This window comes from Hemitrygon akajei, chromosome 25 (assembly GCF_048418815.1).
Source record: "Hemitrygon akajei chromosome 25, sHemAka1.3, whole genome shotgun sequence".
Lineage (NCBI taxonomy): Eukaryota > Metazoa > Chordata > Chondrichthyes > Myliobatiformes > Dasyatidae > Hemitrygon > Hemitrygon akajei.
In genome coordinates, this window is record NC_133148.1 from 42953308 (window position 1) to 42975682 (window position 22375).

A 22375-nucleotide genomic window follows, 5' to 3' on the forward strand; every position below is an offset into this window, starting at 1 on the left:
AATATGTTCAAATATCTTTTGGAGGGAATGAGTTAGACTTGCAGGAGAGAGAATCTTAACAATCACTTTCATTCTCTGCTGACTGTTGTAACATTTGTTGATGGTATACAATATACTAACCTCAATGTTTTGAATGTCCATTTTGAACTGATTGTGTGATTTGAGTATTTTTGATGCGGCCTTATGATGCCTGGGATGACCATAAAAAGGTCATGGAAATACAAATAGTTGTTTTGAGCATCAGCACTTTGGTCCATAGTAGATCCTCTGACACACCATTCATTATTTTCACGAAATAGGGAAAATATTTAAATGAGGCAAATCATATGTAGAACTGCAAAGATTGTATCAGGCTTGCATTCCGTGTTGGAAGCTAACCTCCAGTGAAGAATGGTTTACCATTGGGTGCTGAGGAGTTGGCCCACTCTGTTGGAGGAAGTTCAGACTTCTTGCCCTATGTTCTTCATCCTTTATTTCCCTTCGTCTCTGTTGCTGATGGGTGCTTGATATCATGACTATATATTTATCACTAATATCATTTTGCCTCTCATGTCCTTGTCACTGTCTGAGTTAGTTGGAATTGAGACTCCTCTGAGTCTCCTTCTAGGACCTGAGAGCTATTTGGTCATTGAATTGCAGATCCATTGTCATAAACCATTGTGATACTCAGCGGTTCCTCAAAATATTCAAGTAAAGATTTGGCATGCCATTTCCTGTAAGGGTAGTTGAGAGAAGTCTTCAAGGTGCGCTGAAATAGCCTTTCAGGCTGTCAAAAAAAGTTAGCAAATTGTAGCAAACAAAAATACGTATTTTTTTTCCAGAAAGAAAACAGGAAACCTATGAATGAAAATGGAAAATTAAATAAGACCACCAGAGTAAATAAAGATCCGGTATGTTTCTTTTCTCTTCTTACTTGTTTTTAAGTCTTCAGTAGGTCAGCCAGTCATTACCTGACATGAAATTTAAACAGACACGTTGTAAATCCTTAAATGGGCATACAGCATCTGTGGAGAAAGAACCTTTTTTCTTCAACCAGTTTGTTCATAAAAATATGTATATAAATAGATAATAGAAAAGGATGTAGGACTAATCCCCGTGCTATCCCACTTGTAAGAGTCTGCCAGCCTCACCCCTTTAATGCCACTTTGTTTGCCCTGTCCTTTCTCTGTTCGTTCTGCTATCAGCATTTGCCTCCAATCTCACAGAACATTACATTGTGCCTTAGCTTCAATCTTTTAAAATTTCAAAAAAAAGTATTATTAATGCTGTTCTCCCTCATTAATCCCCAAATCTCCATGTACCAAGAAAAACACTTTCTGCTTTCTGCAGGGATCGCTCCCTACACAACTGCCTCGTCCATTTGTCCCTCCCTCCTGGCACTATCCTTGCAAGCAGAATGAGTGCTACACCGGTCCCTATACCTCCTCCCTCACCACTGTTTAGAACCCCAAACAGTCCTTACAGGAGAGGTGACATTTAACTGAGTCTACTGGAGCCATATACTGTGTCCAGTGCTCCCGTTGTGGCCTCCTGTAAATCAGTGAGACCCGACGTAGATTGGGAGACTGCTTTGTCAAGCACCTATGCTCCTTCCGCCAGAAGAAGCAGGATCTCCCGGTGGTCACCCATTTTAATTCCACTTCCTATTCCCATTCCAATATATTAATCCATGCCTCCAACCTGATGGCATGAACATAGATTTCTTGAACTTCTGGAACCCAACCTGCACCCCCCACTTTCACTTTTCCCTCTCTCATCTTATCTCCTTGCCTGCCCATCGCCTCCCTCTGGTGCTCCTCCCCCTCTCAGTTTTGCCTATCACCTTGTGTTTCTCTCTCCCCTCCCCCCGTCTTTTAAATCTACTCCTCAGCTTTTTTTTCTCCAGTCCTGCCGAAGGGCCCCGGTCTGAAACATCAACTGTACTCTTTTTCATAGATGCTGCCTGGCTTGCTGAGCTCCTCCAGCATTTTGTATGTGTTCCCCAAAACCCTGTTTCTTTCTTCTCCTCCACCAACTCCATCTGTCCATTACCCACACACCCTTGCTCCACTGTTTCCACCTGCCCTCCCCATCTCCCTCACTTGATTCTGTGCTTCACCCTCCTCTCCTTTCAGATTTCATAATCTGAAACTCTGTCACCCCCCCCCCCCCCCACCTGTTACCAGCTCTGTCTTTATTTGCTCTGTTACCTTCTCCATCTGGCTATTGCACTTCCTCATCAGGATCCACCAAGCATTTGCTAACTCTTGCTCCACCTCTTCCAAAGTTGAAATTTATTATCAAAGTATGTATATCATAAACAACTGTGAGATTCATCTTCTTGCAGGCATTTACAAAACAAGGAAACACAGTAGAATTCATTTAAAAAGCACACACAACAGGACCATCAGAAATCCAATGTGCAAAATGAAGACAAATTGCACAGATAGTGAAGAAAAAGTAAATAAAACCACATGGAACATGAACTGCAGAGTCCCCAAAAGTGAGTCCACACCTGCAAAGCATGGTCAACGCTGAAGCGAGTGAAGCCGGTTCGGGAGTGATGGCTCCTTAACCTGGCAGAGTGAGATCCAAGATTTCTTCATCTCCCACCCAACAGTAGTAGTGAGAAGAAAGGGAGACTGGCTAAATGCACGCAGATATTGCTGTACACCTGTTCATTTTTCTGCTCTTGTCGTCGACACTTCAATACGTACAGAGTAATGGAGCAGACCACGACTCTTTCCACTATCAAGACTCAATGCAATGCTGAATCACCCAGAAGATTACAAAAGCACCAAATCGTTCAGCCAATTCAAAAGTACTTACTTAAAAGTGAAATTACAGGCTATAGACTATAGCAATCACAGTTCAGAAGTATATCTACTAGTGTATCTTGTTTTGTGAGCTGTCTGCAAAACAGTACCTTTGGCTATCTCCCCTCTCTATCCTTTGGTCTGTCCATAATGTCAACCCTCCCTTTCACCACCCCCATAGATGCTGCCTGACTTGCTAAAGTTCCTCCAACATTTTGCTAGTTGTTTCAGATTCCAGCATCTGCAATGTTTTTCCTTTTGTGACTTATTTTCACTTTTGCTTTACAAGCAAGATTCCATAATGTTGGTAAAATTAGTGAGCATATTAAACAGATGAATACTAAAATTTTAAAACATTTTTAGGCAGCAAATTAATTAGTGTTAAATTCCTTTCTGTTGACAGGTTTTAAAGGATTCGGTAGCAAAGACCTGGGAAGATGCACCATACCTTTTCATCGTTGAGGTCAAAAAACCAGTGGTTAACTCTCCTGAAAACAGAAATTGGAATCTAATTTGTAGGTTCTCAGTACAACAGTAAAGTAATACACTTCATCCTTAGTTCTGTTAAGGCAGCAGTGGGCTACAGTTGGCAGCAATTGCGTGCAGGTTCATAACCTCAAAAGTCTTTTGTAACCAACAGCAAAAGTAGTGGCTAGACCTCATTGTTTTTCTTTATGGAACTGGCAAAGCAAAATAGGACATAATTGTTTTATTTTCCAAAGCTTATGTTGGTTTGGATTAGATCAGGTGGTGAATGAGGCAAAATGTGATGTAGTGTTAAGACGATAACAAGTTTTCAATGCCGTTCTCTCTAGACTACTCTTATTTACTCTAAAAGGTATTGGTCAGACGCAGCCAGGCTCACACTCTACCAGAATTGGCCACTACAGCCACCTGAGGACCCACCAAAAGAGAACCCTTAGGAGAACATCATACTTAACTGGAGTGACCGTGCTACTACTGTGGAGCAGATCTCAGCCCATTATCTAAGAAAGGATGTGCAGGCATTGGAGAGGTTCCAGAGGAGGTTTATGAGAATGATCTCTGGAATAACGGGGTTTAACATATGAAGAGCATTTGATGGCTCTGAGCCTGTACTCACTGGTTAAAGAAGAATGGAGATGGGGGGTGGAGTTGCAGTGGAAACCTATTGAATCTTAAAAGGCCTAGATAGAACAAATGTTGGGAGGATGCTTCTTATAGTGGAGGGAGTCTAGGACCAGAGGGCACAGCCTCAGGACGTCCCTTTAGAAGGGAGATGAGGAATTTCTTTAGCCAGAGGATGGTAAATCTATAGAATTTGTTGCTACGGGTGGCTGTGGAGGCCGTCATTGGTATAGTTGAAGAGTTGGTTGATGGGTTCATGATTAGTACGGGCATCAAAGGTTATTGGGAGAATTGGATTGAGAGGGATAATAAATCAGCCATGATAGAATGGCAGTGCACACTCAGTGGGTTGAATGGCCAAATTCTGCTGCTGTGTCTTATGGCCTGACATTTATAAAGTGAAAGCTTTTGCTTATGGATGACCCTTGGGTGGCACAACAACGTAGAGGTTAGTGCATCGCTGTACAGTGCTAGCTGCTATTCGGGTTTCAATTTCTGCTGCTATCTGTAAGGAGTTTGTGTGTTCTCCCTGTGACTTTGTGAGTTTCTTCCGGTGCTCTGGTTTCCTCCCATGTTGCAAAGATGTACCAGCTGAGGTCATTGAGTTGTGGATATCCTGTATTGGTGCTAGTGGTATACTGGCATCAACACTGGACTTCAAGGCAAATGGTTTCAAGTTCGAATCCAGGCAGCTCCTTGCATGTTTTCCTTTTATGCTGGGTTGAGAGTCAAGCTAGCAACTTGGTCTTGTTTTTAAAAATAAGTCAAATGCTATGGAAATGGCAAAATGCCACCCAGTGCACTACAAGGTGTGAAAAGAAACAATAGTGTTGGCACTGGAAGGGTAGTGACACTTGCAGGTTGTGCCCAGCACATCCTGACTGATTTGATTCGATGTAAACAACATGTTTCTTCATGCAGAATTAGCAGCAGCAGTGCTGTCCTTAATTCTTCTTGTTGATATAGTTACTGAGTATGGGGTGATGTGCTGCCTTGGCTAATACATAAAAGTTAGCAGTGCAAGTAATGCAAGTGTCATGCCACCTCAGGATCTGATAACCATTCACTCATTTGTATCCTGTCGCAGTTTATCTACAAGTTCTTTCAGCTTATATCATAGCTTGTATCATAGCTTGGCTTGCCTATTGATTGCTGTCCTATGTCTCTTTGCAGTAGAAGTGGAAATGGTAGGACCCTATGGATACATTTCTGCCACACAATGGCCACTAATGATTGTAAGTAGTACAAGGCTTGTGGTTAACGCTAATGATTGTAAGTTGTATAAAGCTTGTGGTTAACAAAGTTCAAAGTAAAATTTATTAACAAAGTATAAATATGTCACCACATAGAACCCCGAGATACTTTTTCCTATAAGCATACTTAGTAAATCTACAGAACAGTAATTGTAGACAGGATCAATGAACAACAAACTATGCAAATGCAAATATAAATAAATAGCAATAAATAATGAGTATGAAATAACAAGATAAAGAGTCCTTAAAGTGAGACGATTGGTTGTGAGAACACCAGAAATAGAATGACTGTAGTTATCCCCTTTTGTTCAAGAGCCTGATGGTAGCAATGAAAAAAGAGCATGGTCTAGGTGATGCGGATCTCTGATGATGGATACTAATGATTGTACAATGCTGATGGTGAACAGTTTTCTAGTTTAATGATTTTGAAAGCCAATTCCATCTGTTTATCTCTGTGAACTCAATGAAAATTGAATTGGAAAATTCACTAAACTGAACAGCTTGCAAAAGATGCACATACAATAATTTAATCTGTTACATATTTGCAAATATTCAGCGAACAATCAGACATTCTTTTTTAAATCAAAATTTATATTCCACCCAGTTTACATTGTGAAAGAACAGCTTCCAAAACCAGCCCCCAGATGATCCTCACTATACGCTGATCAGCCCTGGGATACATTCTGTTCCACTTTGCCAGAACCATTCTGTCCTTGATTTTCCAAAATACTTATACTTCCTTTTAATTATCTCAACTTCACAATACTGGAAAAGGGAATTCCGGGGATTCAGCACTCTTCTGAGAAGTTCATACAGGCCTCAGTTTTAAATGGCTTTCTCCTAACCTTGTATCTGTGTCCCCTCATTTGAGGTCCACCAAACTCTGGAAAGTGTTGGTCAGTTTCCTGACAGTCCTCTCAGGATATCCTGGTTGCAAGTCAGATCATCCTATTCTTTAGCTTTTAATGATAGACATCTTAAGAACTTTTGGACTGCTTCCAATGTCAGTATATCCTTAAAAGAACCAAAACCTATACACATATTTAAGTTGTGGCCTCGCCAGAAACCTGTTCCATTGCAACAATTGTTTTGAAAATTCCCTACTGTTATCAAGGCCGATGTGCCATTTGCCTTCCTAACCACTTGCTATACCTATCTGCTAATTTTTTATAATGTGTATGCAAAAATACTTCAATGCCTCTGTATTCATCTGCAATTTTTCTCCCTTTAGATCAGGGTTTTCTTTTTATGCCATGGACAAATACCAATAAGCAAGAGGTCCATGGACTCCAGGTTGGGAACCCATGATTTAGATGAATCCTGTCACTGAAATATAGCAGTCATGGATACCCACTTTAAACTCTATTTACAAAGTTTTCATCCACACCTTCAACCTATTTATCTCTTGCTGCAGAGTCCAAACACCCTCTAAATAGCATTGTTGTATTTTATTTACAGGACTGGATAACTTCATATTTAATCATGTCATATAGCATCTACCACATTTTTGGCCAAGCATTCGATCTGTTTACATCATTCGACACCTCTTTGCACCCTCCTCACAATTCACAGTGCTACCCGCACATTAACACACTCCCCCTCTTCCACTGTCTGACTCATTGGATCATGCTGATGGAAGTCCTTGACTGTATATGGAAATTATACAAGCAGTTTTCTATCTGCTCAGTACCCATAAACAGCAAGGAAATGACAGAGATTTTGTTTGTTTTCCAAAGCAAATTTTTATTCAACTGAGAAAGATGATTTGCAAGCTGTGTGTGTAAAATAGAGGCCATAAATACAAGATGACAACTTATAAATACAATCAGGAATTCAAAAGAAATTCTTTCCCAGGGTGATGGGATTATGCAATTGCTATTTGCAAAGCTGAGATGAACCATGTTGATCTTCAAAATTAACAAGATTGAGAATAAAGAAAAAGGTGAATATTTACTAGGAAGATTTTAAAGTTGGTTATGGTTCATACAGAACATAAAACACAGTGGCCCTCCATAAGTTACAGATAACATATGAACCATAGGGATAAAGTAATACTGTGTCAATTATTTATACATAATGCAATGCACACTGAAGCACAGTCACAAATGTTTTGCTTTTCCACTGTTGCAGCCTCTGTTGTAGACACAGTGTTAATTGTCCCAAGTATTTAATATTAATATTGGCAGTATTATTCAGTCTGACTGGCTGCCTTTCTTTCTGCAGTTTTACATGGTGATGTGTATCATCTACGTGTTCTACAGTCTGGTTTGGCTGCTCCTTTTAGCCTGCTACTGGAAGGATTTGCTCCGGATTCAGTTCTGGATTGGAGGGGTCATCCTGCTCGGAATGTTGGAAAAAGCAGTCTTCTATGCAGAATACCAAAGCATCTCACGTCAGGGTGTATCAGGTATGTGTTGTATGAACAGACCTGTGTAGTCTTGTTGAATTTTGGTAGGATTCAGAAATAAGGTTGGAAGGATTTTAAGCAGACAAGCCTCCTACTTATTGCTTTGACTACCAGATGGTGGGTGTTAGATGAGGGGAAGATTAGATTTGACTGTAAGTGTGGATCCTCTGGCTTTTGGCACAATGTCAATTCTCATAAAGACCTCTGTAATCCCCATTATATCCCCACTTACTGACTGAAATTGTAGTGGCCAAGGAAAGAGGAATGAGGTGACCAGCCATCCTTGGGTGCTTTGAATTCTAGAAGCTAAATGAATTGAGTCCGTTTTCAGTAGACAAGTTAGAAAATTATTGGTTGAATCAACTGTTCCAAGGAATTTGTTGGTGGTCCATCCATCATTCAAGCCCATAATGACACAGAAGTAAGGGATGTACAAAACACTTTTAAATGTACCTTTGTGTCTAGGCCCTCCTCATTCCTTTTTTAATACTATATTTTAAACAAAATTTCTGTAATGCTCCTCAGACAGGATGAAGAGGTCAATACTCCCCAATGCCATTAGGCTTTACAATTCTACCGCCAGGACTTAAGAACTTTTTAAAAGCTATTATTAATGCTTTTTGAGATAGTGATTTAGATGCATATCATATTCTTTACTGAGTTAAGTATTGTATGTAATTAGTTTTGCTACAACAAGTGTATGGGACATTGGAAAAAAGTTGAATTTCCCCATGGGGATGAATAAAGTATCTATCTATCTATCTATCTAATACTCATGACCAGAGGGCACTACCTCAGAATAGAAAGATGTCCATTTAGAACGGAGATGAGGAAGAATTCCTTTAGCCAGAGGGTGGTGAATGTGTGGAATTTGTTGCCACAGGTAGCTGTAGAGGCCAGGTCATTGAGTATATTTAAGGCAGAGAAGGTAATAGATCAGCCATGAAGAAACGGCAGAGCAGACTTGATGGGCCAAATGGCCTAATTCTGCTGCCATGTCTTATAGTCTTATGGTGGGAGAGAGCTGTTTTATAAGTACTGTGCTCTTCAGTTACAAATTAAATGTTGCTTTTTCTTTGCAGTTCACGGGGCAGTGGTCTTTGCAGAGTTGCTGTCAGCTGTGAAGCGTACTCTTGCTCGGATCCTGGTCATTATTGCTGCACTTGGTTATGGAATTGTCAAGTAAGATATTTTCCGTGACATTTCAGTTCCTTTTTGTTTGCCTTAAATATATAACACAAAACAGAACCTAGGGACAGCTGTGGGTACAACTGCCCCAAAGCTCTAGCAATTCAGGTGTGGTGTTCTCTGTATGGAGTTTGCATGGTGACTACTTCAGTTTGTCCTGGGTTTGAGTCTCCTCCCACATCCCAAGTGCCACTAGGTGGTAAAGTTAAATTACCTTTGGTATAGCTGGGTCTAAGTAAAATCATGGTGAAGTTGATAGACATGGGAGAGAATAAGTGGCTCTGGGATTGGACTGAGGTCCAGAATAGACTCAGTGGCCAGTTGGCTACCTCTATGCCACAAGGAAATGTGAGTCTGTAACACTAAGACTTTTGCAGTCTATCTTTGTCAATTTGTTGTATTTCAGGGCGAGAGGTATTATAGACTTAAAACATACAGAAACAGATCCTTTGGCCAGATTCATCCATGTCCACCATGTCATCTATATGAGCTAGTCCCACTTCCCATCACTTGACCCATGTCCCTTCAAACCTTTCACATCCATGTACCTGTTGAAATGTTTCTTAAATTGTAATTGTTCCTGCCAGAGCCTGTTCAATATCCTCACCATCTTTTGTGGAAAAACTTGCCCCCTTTGCCCCTCAGGTCCCCTTTAAATCGTTCCTCTTTAAATTCTGATTTCATAATCTTCCCCACCCCCACAGTATTCCCTCAAGTTTGTCATGACCAGTGTGCACAAAAATCTGCTGAGCAATTTTTTGCCCAGTGGTAACAAATGTATGCACTGAATAATTTCTTCAACAAATCATTGCAAGCTCCATGTAATAGTAATAAGCACAGTCCGTATCAGAGACTGGAAAAGGAAATGTGGTTATGTACGGTCATGAAATATACTTAACATGCCAACAAAGTAGAGCGACAATCTTTTAAGTGCAGTTTAAATTCCTTTGTGTACACATGCACACCTTAACGGAAACATTGCCCCCCCCCCCACCCGTCAATAAAGACTGTGATCTTTCACCTTATCTGTGCCCCACCTGGTTTTATGAAACATTCATCCTTCAATAATAAAATTGGTTTTAGTACCTGGTGACTGGAAATGGTAGGGGTGGAAAATCAAGTAGGTTTCCCAGTTTGGGAAGCTTTCAATAACTGCATAGAGGCCTTGACCCTCTGACTCACAAGGTTGCAGGTTTAAGGCTGGAGACTGACGAACACAATCTAATCTGACAGGTCAGTGCCATTCTGAAGATGCCCAGTGCTGTTGGCATTTAACTGAAGACATTAAACCAAATGCCTATCAGGTGTCTGACCTGTTCAATAGAAGTAAAACACTTGGATAAAGTTTCACCTCAATCAGCAACAGTAAGAATTATTCTGCTGGAAAAATTCAACTGGTCAAGCAGGATTTTAGTGGGGTGGTGCTAGTGAACCACAGTGACGTTCTGCTGGCTACGTACAGTACTTCTAAGTATATTTGTTTTGAATTACTCTCACTGTGATCTATAGCATGTAATTTCCCATAAAGCCATGTACTTTTAAATTAGCTTAATAAACTACAGATTTCACAATCTTCTGAGAGACTCGATGGACCAAGCAGATATGGCACCTTTAAGCCGATGAATGTTCATCGCCATGGCTAGAAGTGAGGTGGAGGGTGGGGGGAATGACTCCAAGCTAGGTTGAAACACAGAGGGATGAGACCCTTCTACCCAGTATTTTGTTACCAAATGTGCAGTTGCTGGAGGACAAGGGCAAGATTGCTGTATCTGAGGGAAATGAAACATTGTTGTGTTCTATGTTTGACCGAGATGTGGTGTACTCCCAGCACTCTGGTCCAAAAGCTTCTGGATTCACAGGATGGATCAAACTGCTGATTCGGAAAAGTCAATAGGTCCATGATAAACTCTCGGTGGTGCTGGGTCCGATGTGGCAGTTTGTCGAGCTCATGACACCTGATGGTCAAACACTATCCATTCTATTTACCTAGGAAGTTCTCCATCATCCTGACCACAGTTTATGTACCGCTAGCGGTTGACTATAATCAAGCACTCGTGATACTGCATGATGCTGTCTCCATACAAGCAAAAGTCCATCCCAAAGCATTTCAAATCATAGTCGGGGAATTCAACTAGGCTTTTTTAAAGAAAACCCTGCCCAAATACCATCTGCATATAACCTGGAGCACCAGTGGTCCCAACACACTAGACCACTGCTATACTAACCTAAGGAATGCCAACTGTTCTGTTCCAAGACTGCATTATGGTAAATTGGATCACTTGGCTGTCCTCCTACCTGCATATGGACAATACAGGCAGAGGCTAATGAGCAAAACTCCAGACATTAGGACAACAAAGAGGTGGTCACAGGAGGTGGAGGAATGGCTACAGGATTGCTTTAAGTTGGTGGGCTGGCCAGTGTTCAAGGACTCATCTGTAGATCTGAATGAATATGCCATGGTTAAAACAGTTGTAGACGATTGTGTCCCCACAAAATCATTCAGAGTCTTCTCCAACCAGAAGCCCTGGATGAACTATGAAATCCATATTCTGCTGAGAGCCTGGTCAGAGGCATTCAAGTCCAGTGACCAAGAAGTTACAAGAGGTCCAGGTACAATCTCCAGAAAGCTATCTCACAGGTGAAGTGGCAATTCCGGACTAAACTTGAACCAATGAAAGTTGCTCAACAACGGTGGCAGGGCTTGAATACTATCACCTCTTGTAAAGTAAAATCAAGCAACATAAGTAGCAACAGAGCTTCACTTCCAGATGAGTTCAATACCTTCTGTGCTCGCAACCGGACCAGACAAAGTAGCTGGCCACGTACTAAAGACCTATGCTGATCAACTGGCTGGAGTGTTCACTGAGATCTTTAACCTCTCACTTCAGCAATCTGAGGTATGCCCCTGCATCAAGCATACTTGTACCGATGGCTAAGAAGCACGAGGTAACCAGCCTCAGAGTATCATCCAGGAGGACGATGGAGTGTCACTAGTGATGGAGTGTTTTGAATCATTTTAACTGCTGCCTGAGAAGCAGATAGGATCTGCTCCAATTTGCCTACTGGAGCAACAGGTCCACAGAAGATGCCATCTCACTAGCTCTTCACTCAACCCTGGAATATCTGGACAGCAAAGATACATACATTAGATTGCTCTTTATCATATACAGCTCAGCATTTGATACCATCATCCCCTCAAAACATCAATAAAATTCAAGACCTCCTTGTGCAATTGGATCCTCGATTTCTTTACTTGCAGAGTCCAGTCTTTTCGGATTGGTAACAACATCACCTCCACAATCTCCATCAGCACAGTGCTGTGTGCTTTGCCCCCGCTCTACTCGCTTTACACTTACGACTCTGGCTAAGCACATCTCCAATGCCATACTCAAATTTTCTGATGATACCACTGTCGTAGCCAAATCAAAGGTGATGACGAATGAGCACATTGGAGGGAGATTGAAAATCTGTGCCACAACAACAACCTCTTAATGTCAACAAGACCAAGGAGCTGATTATTGACTTCAGGAGGAGGAAACCAGACCAGAGGTCAATGAGCCAGTGTTCATGGAGGGGGTGGAATCAGAGGTGGAGAGGGTCAGTATCTTTCAATTCCTCAGTATTATCATTTTGAAAGACCTGGGTCCAGCACATAAGTACAATTAATGAAGAAAGCACGGCAGTACCTCTGCTTCATTAAGAGTTTGCAAAGATTGGGCATGATATCTAAAACTTGGAAAAATTTCTGTAGATATATGGCGGAGAGTATATTGACTGATTATATCACAACCTGGTTGGAAACACCAATGCCCTTGAACAGAATATCTTACAAAAAGTAGTGGATAAGGCCTAGTCCATCATAGGTAAATGCCTCCCCACCGTAAGTCACATCTACACAGCGTTGTTGCAGGCTCTTAAACCAAAGGAATAACTTCACTTGCCCCATTACTGAACAGTTTCCACAATCTATAGACTCAGTTCAAGGACTCTTCATCTCTTGTTCTTGAAATTTATTGCTTATTTATTGTTATTATTTCTTTTGTATCTGCACATTTGTCTTTTTCACGCTGGTTGAACACCCAAGTTGGTATAGACTTTCATTGATTCTCTTATGGTTATTCTATTATGGATTTATTGAAAATGAATCTCATGGTTGTATATAGTGACATGTATGAGGCTTGATAACAAAATTGCTTTGAACTTTGTGGATCTGTGGGAGGAAAGAAGTCATCGACATTCTAAGTCATAATTAATTTTGAACCAAAGTTTTTACAGTTCCTTTCCTTCACAATGCTGCTTGAGTCGCTGAATTCTTCCAGCAGGTTCCTTGTTGGTCCAGATTCCAGCATTCTGCAGTCTCCTTTGTCTCAGTAAGAAACCTGTCATCCGGTCATTACCTTGTTGCTAATTGTGGGATTGTTGTGGATTATTTTACTGGTATATTTTGTTTTACACAGGAACTTTGAGTTTATTTCGAATCTTCTTTGGATATAATGCTGTTTTGCACATTGTGAAAAACATTAATATTCCTCCTGCTGCTTATTGATTTTTGTTTATGTTATTGTTTTTATTTAGTGAGTAGGCCTTTCGAGCATACCCCCTTCCCCCAGCAACCCCAGTTAACCCTAACCTAATTGTGGGACAATTTACAATGACCAATTATCCTACTTTGGACTGTGGGGAAAAAACTGGAGCACCTGGGGATGGCACCCATTTTAAGTCTGGGCTTGTGCAGGAAAAATAAAGAAACAATGTGTTCCCAAGTTCTGACATCTTTCTCTCTCTTAGAGAAGGATATCCTGCATTCAGCTTCTCTCAGACACTGAATTAATTTGTGCACTTTCTGGCTAATTAAATACTATTTCCCATTTAAACAGGCCTCGGTTAGGAGCTACTTCAAATCAAGTCGTTGGCATTGGCCTGCTGTACTTACTGTTTTCATCAGTAGAGGGCGTCCTGAGAGTAACTGTGGTAAGAAATTATAGAGATAAATTGGCTGCAATTTTTAGTAGGCATTGGGAAGAGGACAGTAATTATAATGTGTGTGTGTGTGTCAGTACTTGTTAGTTAAAACTATTTTTGTTTGACTAAGGTTTTTAAGTTAAACTTCACTTATTTTGTATTCCACTCTCTAATTAGCATAAATTTGAATTCCCAAGCAGACTATTCCTTCCACCCATAAATCAATATTTCTCTAATTTGACTATATTGGTTCAATTCAACACTTTATACAAAAGTATAATTTCAGGATAGCAAATTATAAGAGATGTGTGTAGAAAGTCAACGGTTTTGTCAAAGTATTTTGGTCAAGCCGTAGTGTAATTATTAACTGCCCACAGTGAATGGGGGTATACAGTCTCATATGATCTACCAGGAAGAATACTGGATCATTTATAAGCTATAGGTTCCCGTTCCCTGTTCTGTTCATGTGGCTACAATCTGAAGGGTTATCTGCCACATCTAGAATCGAACAACAACGGAGATACCAAGACCCACCCAAAGAACTGAACACTAATGAAAGCACAATACTGTTCCTTTTGGCTAACTGTATAGTAACCTAAACTAACTTTGTCCCTCTTTAGGAGCAATCTTCGGCAGCCATGACCATCTGTGAGATTTCTCTTGCATTAATAGACTCCTGTATTGTTTGGTGGATATCCTTTTGTTTTCACCTCCCCTCCCTGAATTCCTTTCACTTAACTCGAGAATTTTGACAATTTTCTTATTTGCTCTGGATCATTTACAGTTCACAATATAGTTTGTATGGTTCGTGATGATACTTCTCCAACATTTTAACATGCAAAGTTAGATCCTCTTAATTCTGTCTGCTTAAAAATGAACTACCATTAGGGTTTGAAATTGTCAGCTAAGTTTAGGTGGAACAGATAAGAATCTTATACAGGGTGATAAACTATTAACTAGCAGTAGAAATGTACCAGCGTACTGCCTGGATTGGAGAGCAGGTCTTAGGAGGAAAGGATAAGCAAGTTAGGGTTTTTCTCTTTGAAGCAAAGGAGGATGGGAGGTGACTTTTTAGAGGTGTACAAGTTAATAAGAGGCATAGATGCAGTGGATAGCCAAAGACTTTCCCCCCCAGGGCTGAAATGGCAAATACAAGTGGGCATAACTTTAAGGTTTTGGCATCTTGCTGAAAAATGTTTTTCTTATTCATGTGGATATGAGTAAATGCAGAAAATACTGCATTTTTAAACACCTTCAATCAGACAGAGAGAAACCTTTCTTGCTCTGAGCTATATTGAAAAGCCAAGTTTAAAAAAAAATAGGGAGTGGATTTATATCCTTGTACAGCTTTGCACAATTCATACTTGGGAGCTTGGATATCAGGTTTGCCACCAGCTTTTAGCATGACACTTTGAAGCTGCCAGACTGTCAGATTCACTTTGTGCTTCAGGTAGGATAACAGATCATTCTGGTCTGTGTAGTTTCAGACTTAACTGCTAACAACCCACTGATGCAGCCTCACAAGACAGAGGATTTTTGAAGCAGTTAGTGATGGATAATGTTAGCCTTGCCAATTATATTTGCATCCCTTAAACAAATGAAGCATCTTGATGCAAGGTTGACTGTTGGGAAAACTGTGGCATAGGCCTTGTTACCCCATCCATAAATTCGTGGTGTTTGCCATTGCTGAGAAATGTGAGTCTGTATTTGGATTTTCAATGAATAATTTCTTAGAATATTTAATTCTTAGAAGAAGGGTGAAGGGAAATGTGCAGCCATTTCAAGAAAGTACAATTTATAAACTAGATCTTGTCTTTCTAGGTTTTTCAGACAGATGGACAGAAATAAGCAAAGCTATATCTCTCTGCCTCATTTGGGGATCTTGGTGATTGATTACACAGCATAGCCACCAATGTGTGGCCTTTAATGAGCTTTATTATGAGCATTATATTAATGACCAGTAATAATTAATTAAATGGTTTATTTCCAAACACAGCAAAGTCATCCACTGGGACAGTTTCATTTAAGCCAGCATGAAGTGCTATTTCTCAAAGCACTGCTTGAGTACAATGAAATAATGATATCTTGTTGATATCTAAATGATTGTGATGAAATTCCTACTCAATGTGTGTGTTTGTGTGTTGTATGTGATGCCATTCTGCTGCCTACTCTTGTGTATTCTCTCCTGCCTTTCTGTCTCTTAGAATCAGGATGATGTAGTCCTGCTGGCTGCCATTCCTCTTGCTATACTCGATTCTTCACTCTGCTGGTGGATATCCTACTGACGCTTGACTAATTTGCATTCACTGTGCATGGAAAAGCCTTAAACACTGTCACGTCATTTAAAAACTTCAAATATGCTATGTTTACATTGTTAAAAATATTTCTTTGTAATGGGAAAACCTGTCTGCACGATGACAGACCCAAACACAAAGTATGGTTTTGAGCAGTTTTATTGGTTATATCAAGCTTGTCCTCCTTAAAATCTTGTCAAGGAGCATCACAGTTATTCAGTATTCTGTTAGAATACTCACTTCCTTTTTGTTTCTGTTTTACGGATGTAACTGAAGCAGTACTCCATTGTAATTATGGCAAGTCTCAATAAGTAAATATGATACTTCACAATACTCCATTCTGATCAGATTGAAAACCCAAGTTGCACAACAGTAGTGAGCTGCCAGACCATGGCAAAGTGTTAAAATGAAAGCTTTTAACCCTGCCTTTAATTCTACCTTGTGTTTGAATTCAGTGTTGGAAGTTTTATTCCTGAATCCAGACTAGTGCAGTCAGATGCTGCTCAAGAATACAAGGATATTCCTTTCGAACAGATGAGGAGGACTTTCTTTAGCCAGAGGTTGATGAATCTCTGGAATTCATACAGGTGGTGGTGAGCTACTCATTACAGGGACATTAATCATAGAAACAGTCTCAAAGTTAAAAAATGACCTTTTAAAGCAACCTGATTTGGCCATGGTAGTCCAGTTCTTGCATCCCACATTGCATAAGCTGTTTGCAGATGGGCTCTCTGGTGTTAAGGTACTTTGAAAATGGAGAAGGTTCTACTTCTGGGAATGAAAGAGTTATCATACGAGGAATGTTTGATGGCTCAGGGTCTGTACTCGTTGAAATTTAGAAGGATGAGGTGGGGAGCGCATTGAATCCTTTCAAATGTTGAAGGGCCTAGATAGTACACTCCATGGTGGGGGAGTGTAGGATAAGAGGGCACAGCCTCAGGAGAGAGGGGCATCCATTTAAAACAGATGTGGAGAAATCTCTTTAGCCAAAGGGTGATGAATTTGTGGAATTGGTTACCACATGCAGCTGGGGAGGCCAGGTCATTGGGTGAATTTAAGGCAGAGATTAATAGATTCCGAATTGGACATGGCATCAAAAGGTTACAGGGAGAAGGCCAGGGAATGGGGCTGAGGAGGGGAATTAAAGCATCAGCCATGATTGATTGGCAGAGCAGACTCAATAAGCCAAATGGCCTAATTTTGCTCCCATATCATAGTATTAACTCCACATTCGTACAAATAAGTTTCAATCTGACTGTGGTGAAGAAGTTAGGTAATTCATCATAGACTCAAATGGTGTGTATATGTATTTTGAGATATGTCTCAACTTTTGGTTCGCCATTTGATTTAAGATAATATAGCAGAAGAAGTAGACCATATTTTTAAGTATGAATTGTATTCTTGTAAATTCTTGCTTTCCTTCATCTTTTTTTTGAAGATGCTATGTAAAAGCTGTCCCTTTGTACAAATTTTTGATTGCCTATCTGTCCTAATATTGCTTTTTGACTCTGCATCAGATGCTATTTTCTGAGACTCTTTTGATGCACCTGGATTTCATGGGTGATTAGTTGTGTTTGTTTTAAAGCAGCTACTAAAGCCATGACAAATGTGGAATATTATTAAGTAAATCAAGCATTAGTGACGCTTCCCATTTAATTTATCAAATTTATACATCATCCAAGAAAGCAATTGTCATGTGCCCCTCATCAGGTTCTCAATTTTTTTCCTCTAAGTTTAATCTTCACTAGAGTCTAGTCAAAGTATTGTTTACTAATGCGTGTAATGCCTATGGCTTTTCTGATAAGTGCTCTCCGTATAATGGTAAGAAGTCTGCATGTTTCAAAATTACTAATCTCATGTAAAGCTACTAAATGGAAATCATTTTCAAACAAATTGCTGCTGTCATGATGAAATCATACATGATTTTCATCTGTCCTTATGCCAATTCTTTTAGTCAATACCTGTAACTTTTAATATTTTCTTGTATTCTGTCAATCTCTTAAGTCTAGTAATTTATAACAAATCTTGTTTGTTGTGAAGTGCAACCCAAAGAACTATTGGTGGCCAAAGTGATGTAGGCTTTGCCCCTTATGGTATGTTTCCTCCCAGGTACCAGGATAGAGTCCTCAGCAGTTTTAAGTGGGAAGGTGAACAACCAGAGGCCGTGGTTGTGGTCCAATGACATGGGTAGAATGAGTGACAGGGTTTTGCATAGGGAGTTCAGGGAGTTAAGTGGTAAGTTATATGGCAGGGCCTCCAGGATTGTGATTTTAGGATTGTTACACATGAGGTCAGAACTAGGAAGATTATACAATTTAGTACGTGGCTAAGAATTTAGTTAGGAGGGAGGACATAAGACTTTTGGATCATTGAGCTCTCTTCCAGGGACAGTTTCCTGTACAAAAGGGACAGTTTGCACCTGAACTGGAGAGGGACTAATATCCTAGTGGGAAGGTTTGTTAATGCTTTATGGTGGGTTTTAAACTAGAGTTGCAAGGAAATGGGAACCAGAATACCAGAACAGTCAGTGGAGAGGTTGTGGAGGCAGATGTTGGTAAGACCTCAGACAAAGTCAGGATCACAAGGTTGAGTATGGTGCGACTAGTGTCCTAAGCTGCGAATATTTCAATGCAAGTAGCATCGTAGGAAAGACAGAAGAGCTCAGGGCATGGATCAACACCTGGACATGACATTGTAGCCATTAGTGGCACATGGTTGCAGGAAGGGCAGGACTGACAGCTTGATACTCCAGGGTTCCATTGTTTTAGACATGACAGACCGGAGGGATTAAAGGAGGAGGGGTGGCGTTAAAATGTCACTGTAATGTTCTGTCAGGACAGATTGCAGAACAGCTATTGAGGTGTTATGTGTGGAACTGAGAAATAAGAAAGGTATAAGCACATTATTGGGGCCATTTCACAGATCAACCAACATTCCTAGGGATTTAGAGAAACAGATTTGTAAAGGGATTCCAAACTGTTGCAAGAAACTTTGTTATAGTAGGTGATTTTAACTTTCCACGTATTGATGAGGAAACCCATAACTGTAAAAGGTCTCTCATGTTTGTCAAATATGTTCAGGAAAGTTTCCTTCATCAGTACATTGAAGTCCCAATGAGAGATTGCACAATACTGTATCTGCTATTAGGGAATGAGACAGGACAAGTGACAGAAGTTTGTGTAGGGGAACACTTTGCATCCAGTGAGTACAATGCCATTAGTTTCAAAGTAAATATGCAAAGAAATAGTTCTGGTCATCGGGTTGAGATTCTAAATTGGAGAAAAGCCAAAGTTGATGGTATCAGAAATGATTTGGCAAGTGGGACAGGCTGTTTTCTGGCAGAGATATACTTGGAAAGTAGGAAGCCTTCAAAATTGAAATTTTGAGAGTACAAAGCTTTTATGTGCCTGTCAGAGTAGAAGGTAAACATAACAAGTGTCGGTTTTCAAGAGATATCGAGGCCCTGGTTAAGAGAAAAAAGGAGATGCATAGCAGGTATAGGCAAGTAGGAGCAAATGAGGTGCTTATGGAGTATAAGAAGTACAAGAGAACACTTAAACATAGAAGAACATAGAAAACCTACAGCATAATACAGGCCATTCGGCCCACAAAGCTGTGCCGAACATGTCCTTACCTAAGAACTACCTAGGCTTATCCATAGTCCTCTATTTTTCCAAGCTCCATGTGCCTATCCAGGAGTCTCTTAAAAGACTCTATCGTTTCCGCCTTCACCATCACCGCCAGCAGTCCATTCCAACACTCACCGCTCTCTGCTTAAAAAACTTAACCCTGACATCTCCTCTGTACCTACTTCCACGCACCTTAAAACTGTGCCCTCTTGTGCTAGCCATTTCAGCCCTGGGAATAAGCTTCTGATTATCCACACAATCAATGCCTCTCGTTATCTTACACACCTCTATCAGGTCACCTCTCATTCTCTGACGCTCCTAAGGAGAAAAGGCCAAGTTCACTCAACCTATTCTCATAAGGCCTGCTCCCCAATCCAGGCAACCTCCTTGTAAATCTCCTCTGCACCCTTTCTATGGTTTCCACGTCCTTCCTGTAGTGAGGCAACCAGAATTGAGCACAGTACTCCCAAGTGGTGTCTGACCAGGGTCCTATATTGCTGCAACATTACTTCTCAGCTCTTAAACTCAATCCCATGGTTGAAGAAGGCCAATGCACTGTATACCTTCTTAACCACAGAGTCAACCTGCATAGGAGCTTTGAGTGTCCTATGAACTCGGACCCCAAGATCCCTCTGATCCTCCACACTGCCAAGAGTCTTACCATTAATACTATATTCCACTGTCATACCAAAATGAACTACCACGCACCTATCTGGGTTGAACTGCATCTGCTACTTTTCAGCCCAGTTTTACATCTTATCAACATCCCACTCTAACCTTTGGCAACTCTCCACACGATCCACAACATCCCCAACCTTTGTGCCATCAGCAAATTTACTAATCCATCCCGCACTTCCTCTTCCAGGTCATTTATAAAAATCACAAAGAGTAGGGGTCCCAGAACAGATCCCTGAGGCACACCACTGGTCACCGACCTCCATGCAGAATATGACCCATCTACAAACACTCCTTGCCTTCTGTGGGTAAGCCAGTTCTGGATCCACAAGGCAATGTCCCTTTGGATCCCATGTCTCCTTGCTTTCTCAATAAGCCTTGAATGGGGTACCTTATCAAATGCCTTGCTGAAATCCATATACACTACATCTACGGTTCTACCTTCATCAATGTGTTTAGTCACATCCTCAAAAAAATTCAATCAGGCTCGTAAGGTACAACCTGCCTTTGACAAAGCCATGCTGACTGTTCCTAATCATGTTATGCCTCTCCAAATGTTCATAAATCCTGCCAATCAGGATCTTCTCCATCAACTTACCAGCCACTTAAAGGAGGCTAAAAAAAAGGCATGAAGTTGCTCTAGCAGACGAGGTGAAGGAGAATCCAAAGGAATTCTGCAAGTATATTAAGAGCAAAAGGATTGCTAGAAGACCAAAATGGCAATCTGTTTGTAGCCAAAATAGATGGATTAAATGCATTCTTTGCATCTCTACTTACTCGACAGACAGATACAAAGTCTATAGAAGTGAGGCAAAGCAACATCAACTTCATGAACCCTCTACAGATTAGAGGAGGTGTTTGCTGCCTTGAGACAAATCAGGGTGGATAAATCCCCAGGACCTGTCAAGGTGTTCCATCGGAATTTACGGGAGGCAAGAACAGAAATTGCCAGGACCCTGGCAGAAATATTTAAAGCATCCGTAGCGACAGGAAAGGTACCAGAGGATTGAAGGATAGCCAGTGTTGTGTTTTTTTTTAAAGACTCTAAGCAGAAACCAGGAAATTATAGGCTGGTGAGTCTGACACCAGTTGTTGGTAAGTTATCGCAAGGTATTCTAAGGGACCAGAGTTATAAGTATTTGGATAGATACGGACTGATTAAGCCTAGTCAGCAAGGTTTTGTGCATGGGAGGTCATGTCTAACCAATCTTATAGAATTTTGCAGAAGTTACCAGGAAACTAGATGAAGGCAAAGCAGTGGATGTTGTCTACGTAGACACCAGCAGGCATTTGACAAAGTCCCACATGGGAGGCTGGTGAAGAAGGTTCATTCACTGGGTATTCAGGATATTGAATTAGACATTAGACATTGGCTTTGTGGGAGAAGCCAAGAGAGTGGTTGTAGAGGGTTGCCCCTGACTGAAGGTCTGTGACTAGTGACATGCTGCAGGGAGTGGTGCTGGGCCATTTGTTGTTTGTAATCTATAATCAATAATCTGGATAATAATGTGGTTAACTGGATCAGCAAATTTACAGATGACACCAATACTGGGGGTGTAGTGGACAGTGAGGAAAGCCAACGTGGCTTGCAGAGGGATCTACATCAGCTAGAAAAATGAGATGAAGATGGCAGATGGAATTTAATGCAGACAAGTGCAAGGTTTGCACTTTGGTAGGTCTTACACAGTGAATGGTAGGGCACTGAGGAGTGGTAGAACAAAGGGATCTAGGAATACAGGTACATAATTAATTGTCGGTGGCGTCACAGGTAGATAAGCTTGTAAAGAAAACTTTTGGCACATTGCTTTTCATAAATCAATATATTGAGTGCAGAAGTTGGGATGTGTATTGTGTGCAGTTTTGGTCACCTACCTACAGGAAAGATGTAAATAAGGTTGAAATAGTACAGAGAAAATTTACAAGGATTACAAGGATTTGCTGGGTCTTGAGAACCTGAGTTATAAAGAAAGAATGAATAGATTAGGACTGTATTCTTTAGAATGTAGAAGATTGAGAGATTTGTACAAAAATTTGTACAAAATTGAGGGGTTTCAATAAGGTAAAT

At 40.6% G+C, this 22375-nt stretch overlaps 1 protein-coding gene across 2 annotated transcripts in view; it reads left to right on the top strand.

The window, feature by feature from the left end:
* Positions 1-22375, top strand: part of LOC140716564 (transmembrane protein 87A) — a 63802-nt gene that overhangs the window by 12553 nt on the left and 28874 nt on the right. Inside the window, exons 7-13 of one of the 2 annotated variants that reach the window (XM_073029392.1) lie at positions 822-890; positions 3199-3310; positions 5076-5137; positions 7379-7562; positions 8645-8744; positions 13628-13721; positions 14333-14404. In XM_073029392.1, the coding sequence (XP_072885493.1) occupies positions 822-890; positions 3199-3310; positions 5076-5137; positions 7379-7562; positions 8645-8744; positions 13628-13721; positions 14333-14404 (693 nt within the window). Of the gene's footprint in view, positions 1-821; positions 891-3198; positions 3311-5075; positions 5138-7378; positions 7563-8644; positions 8745-13627; positions 13722-14332; positions 14405-15916; positions 15986-22375 lie in introns of both variants that reach the window. The other variant, XM_073029393.1, reaches the window with a different exon arrangement.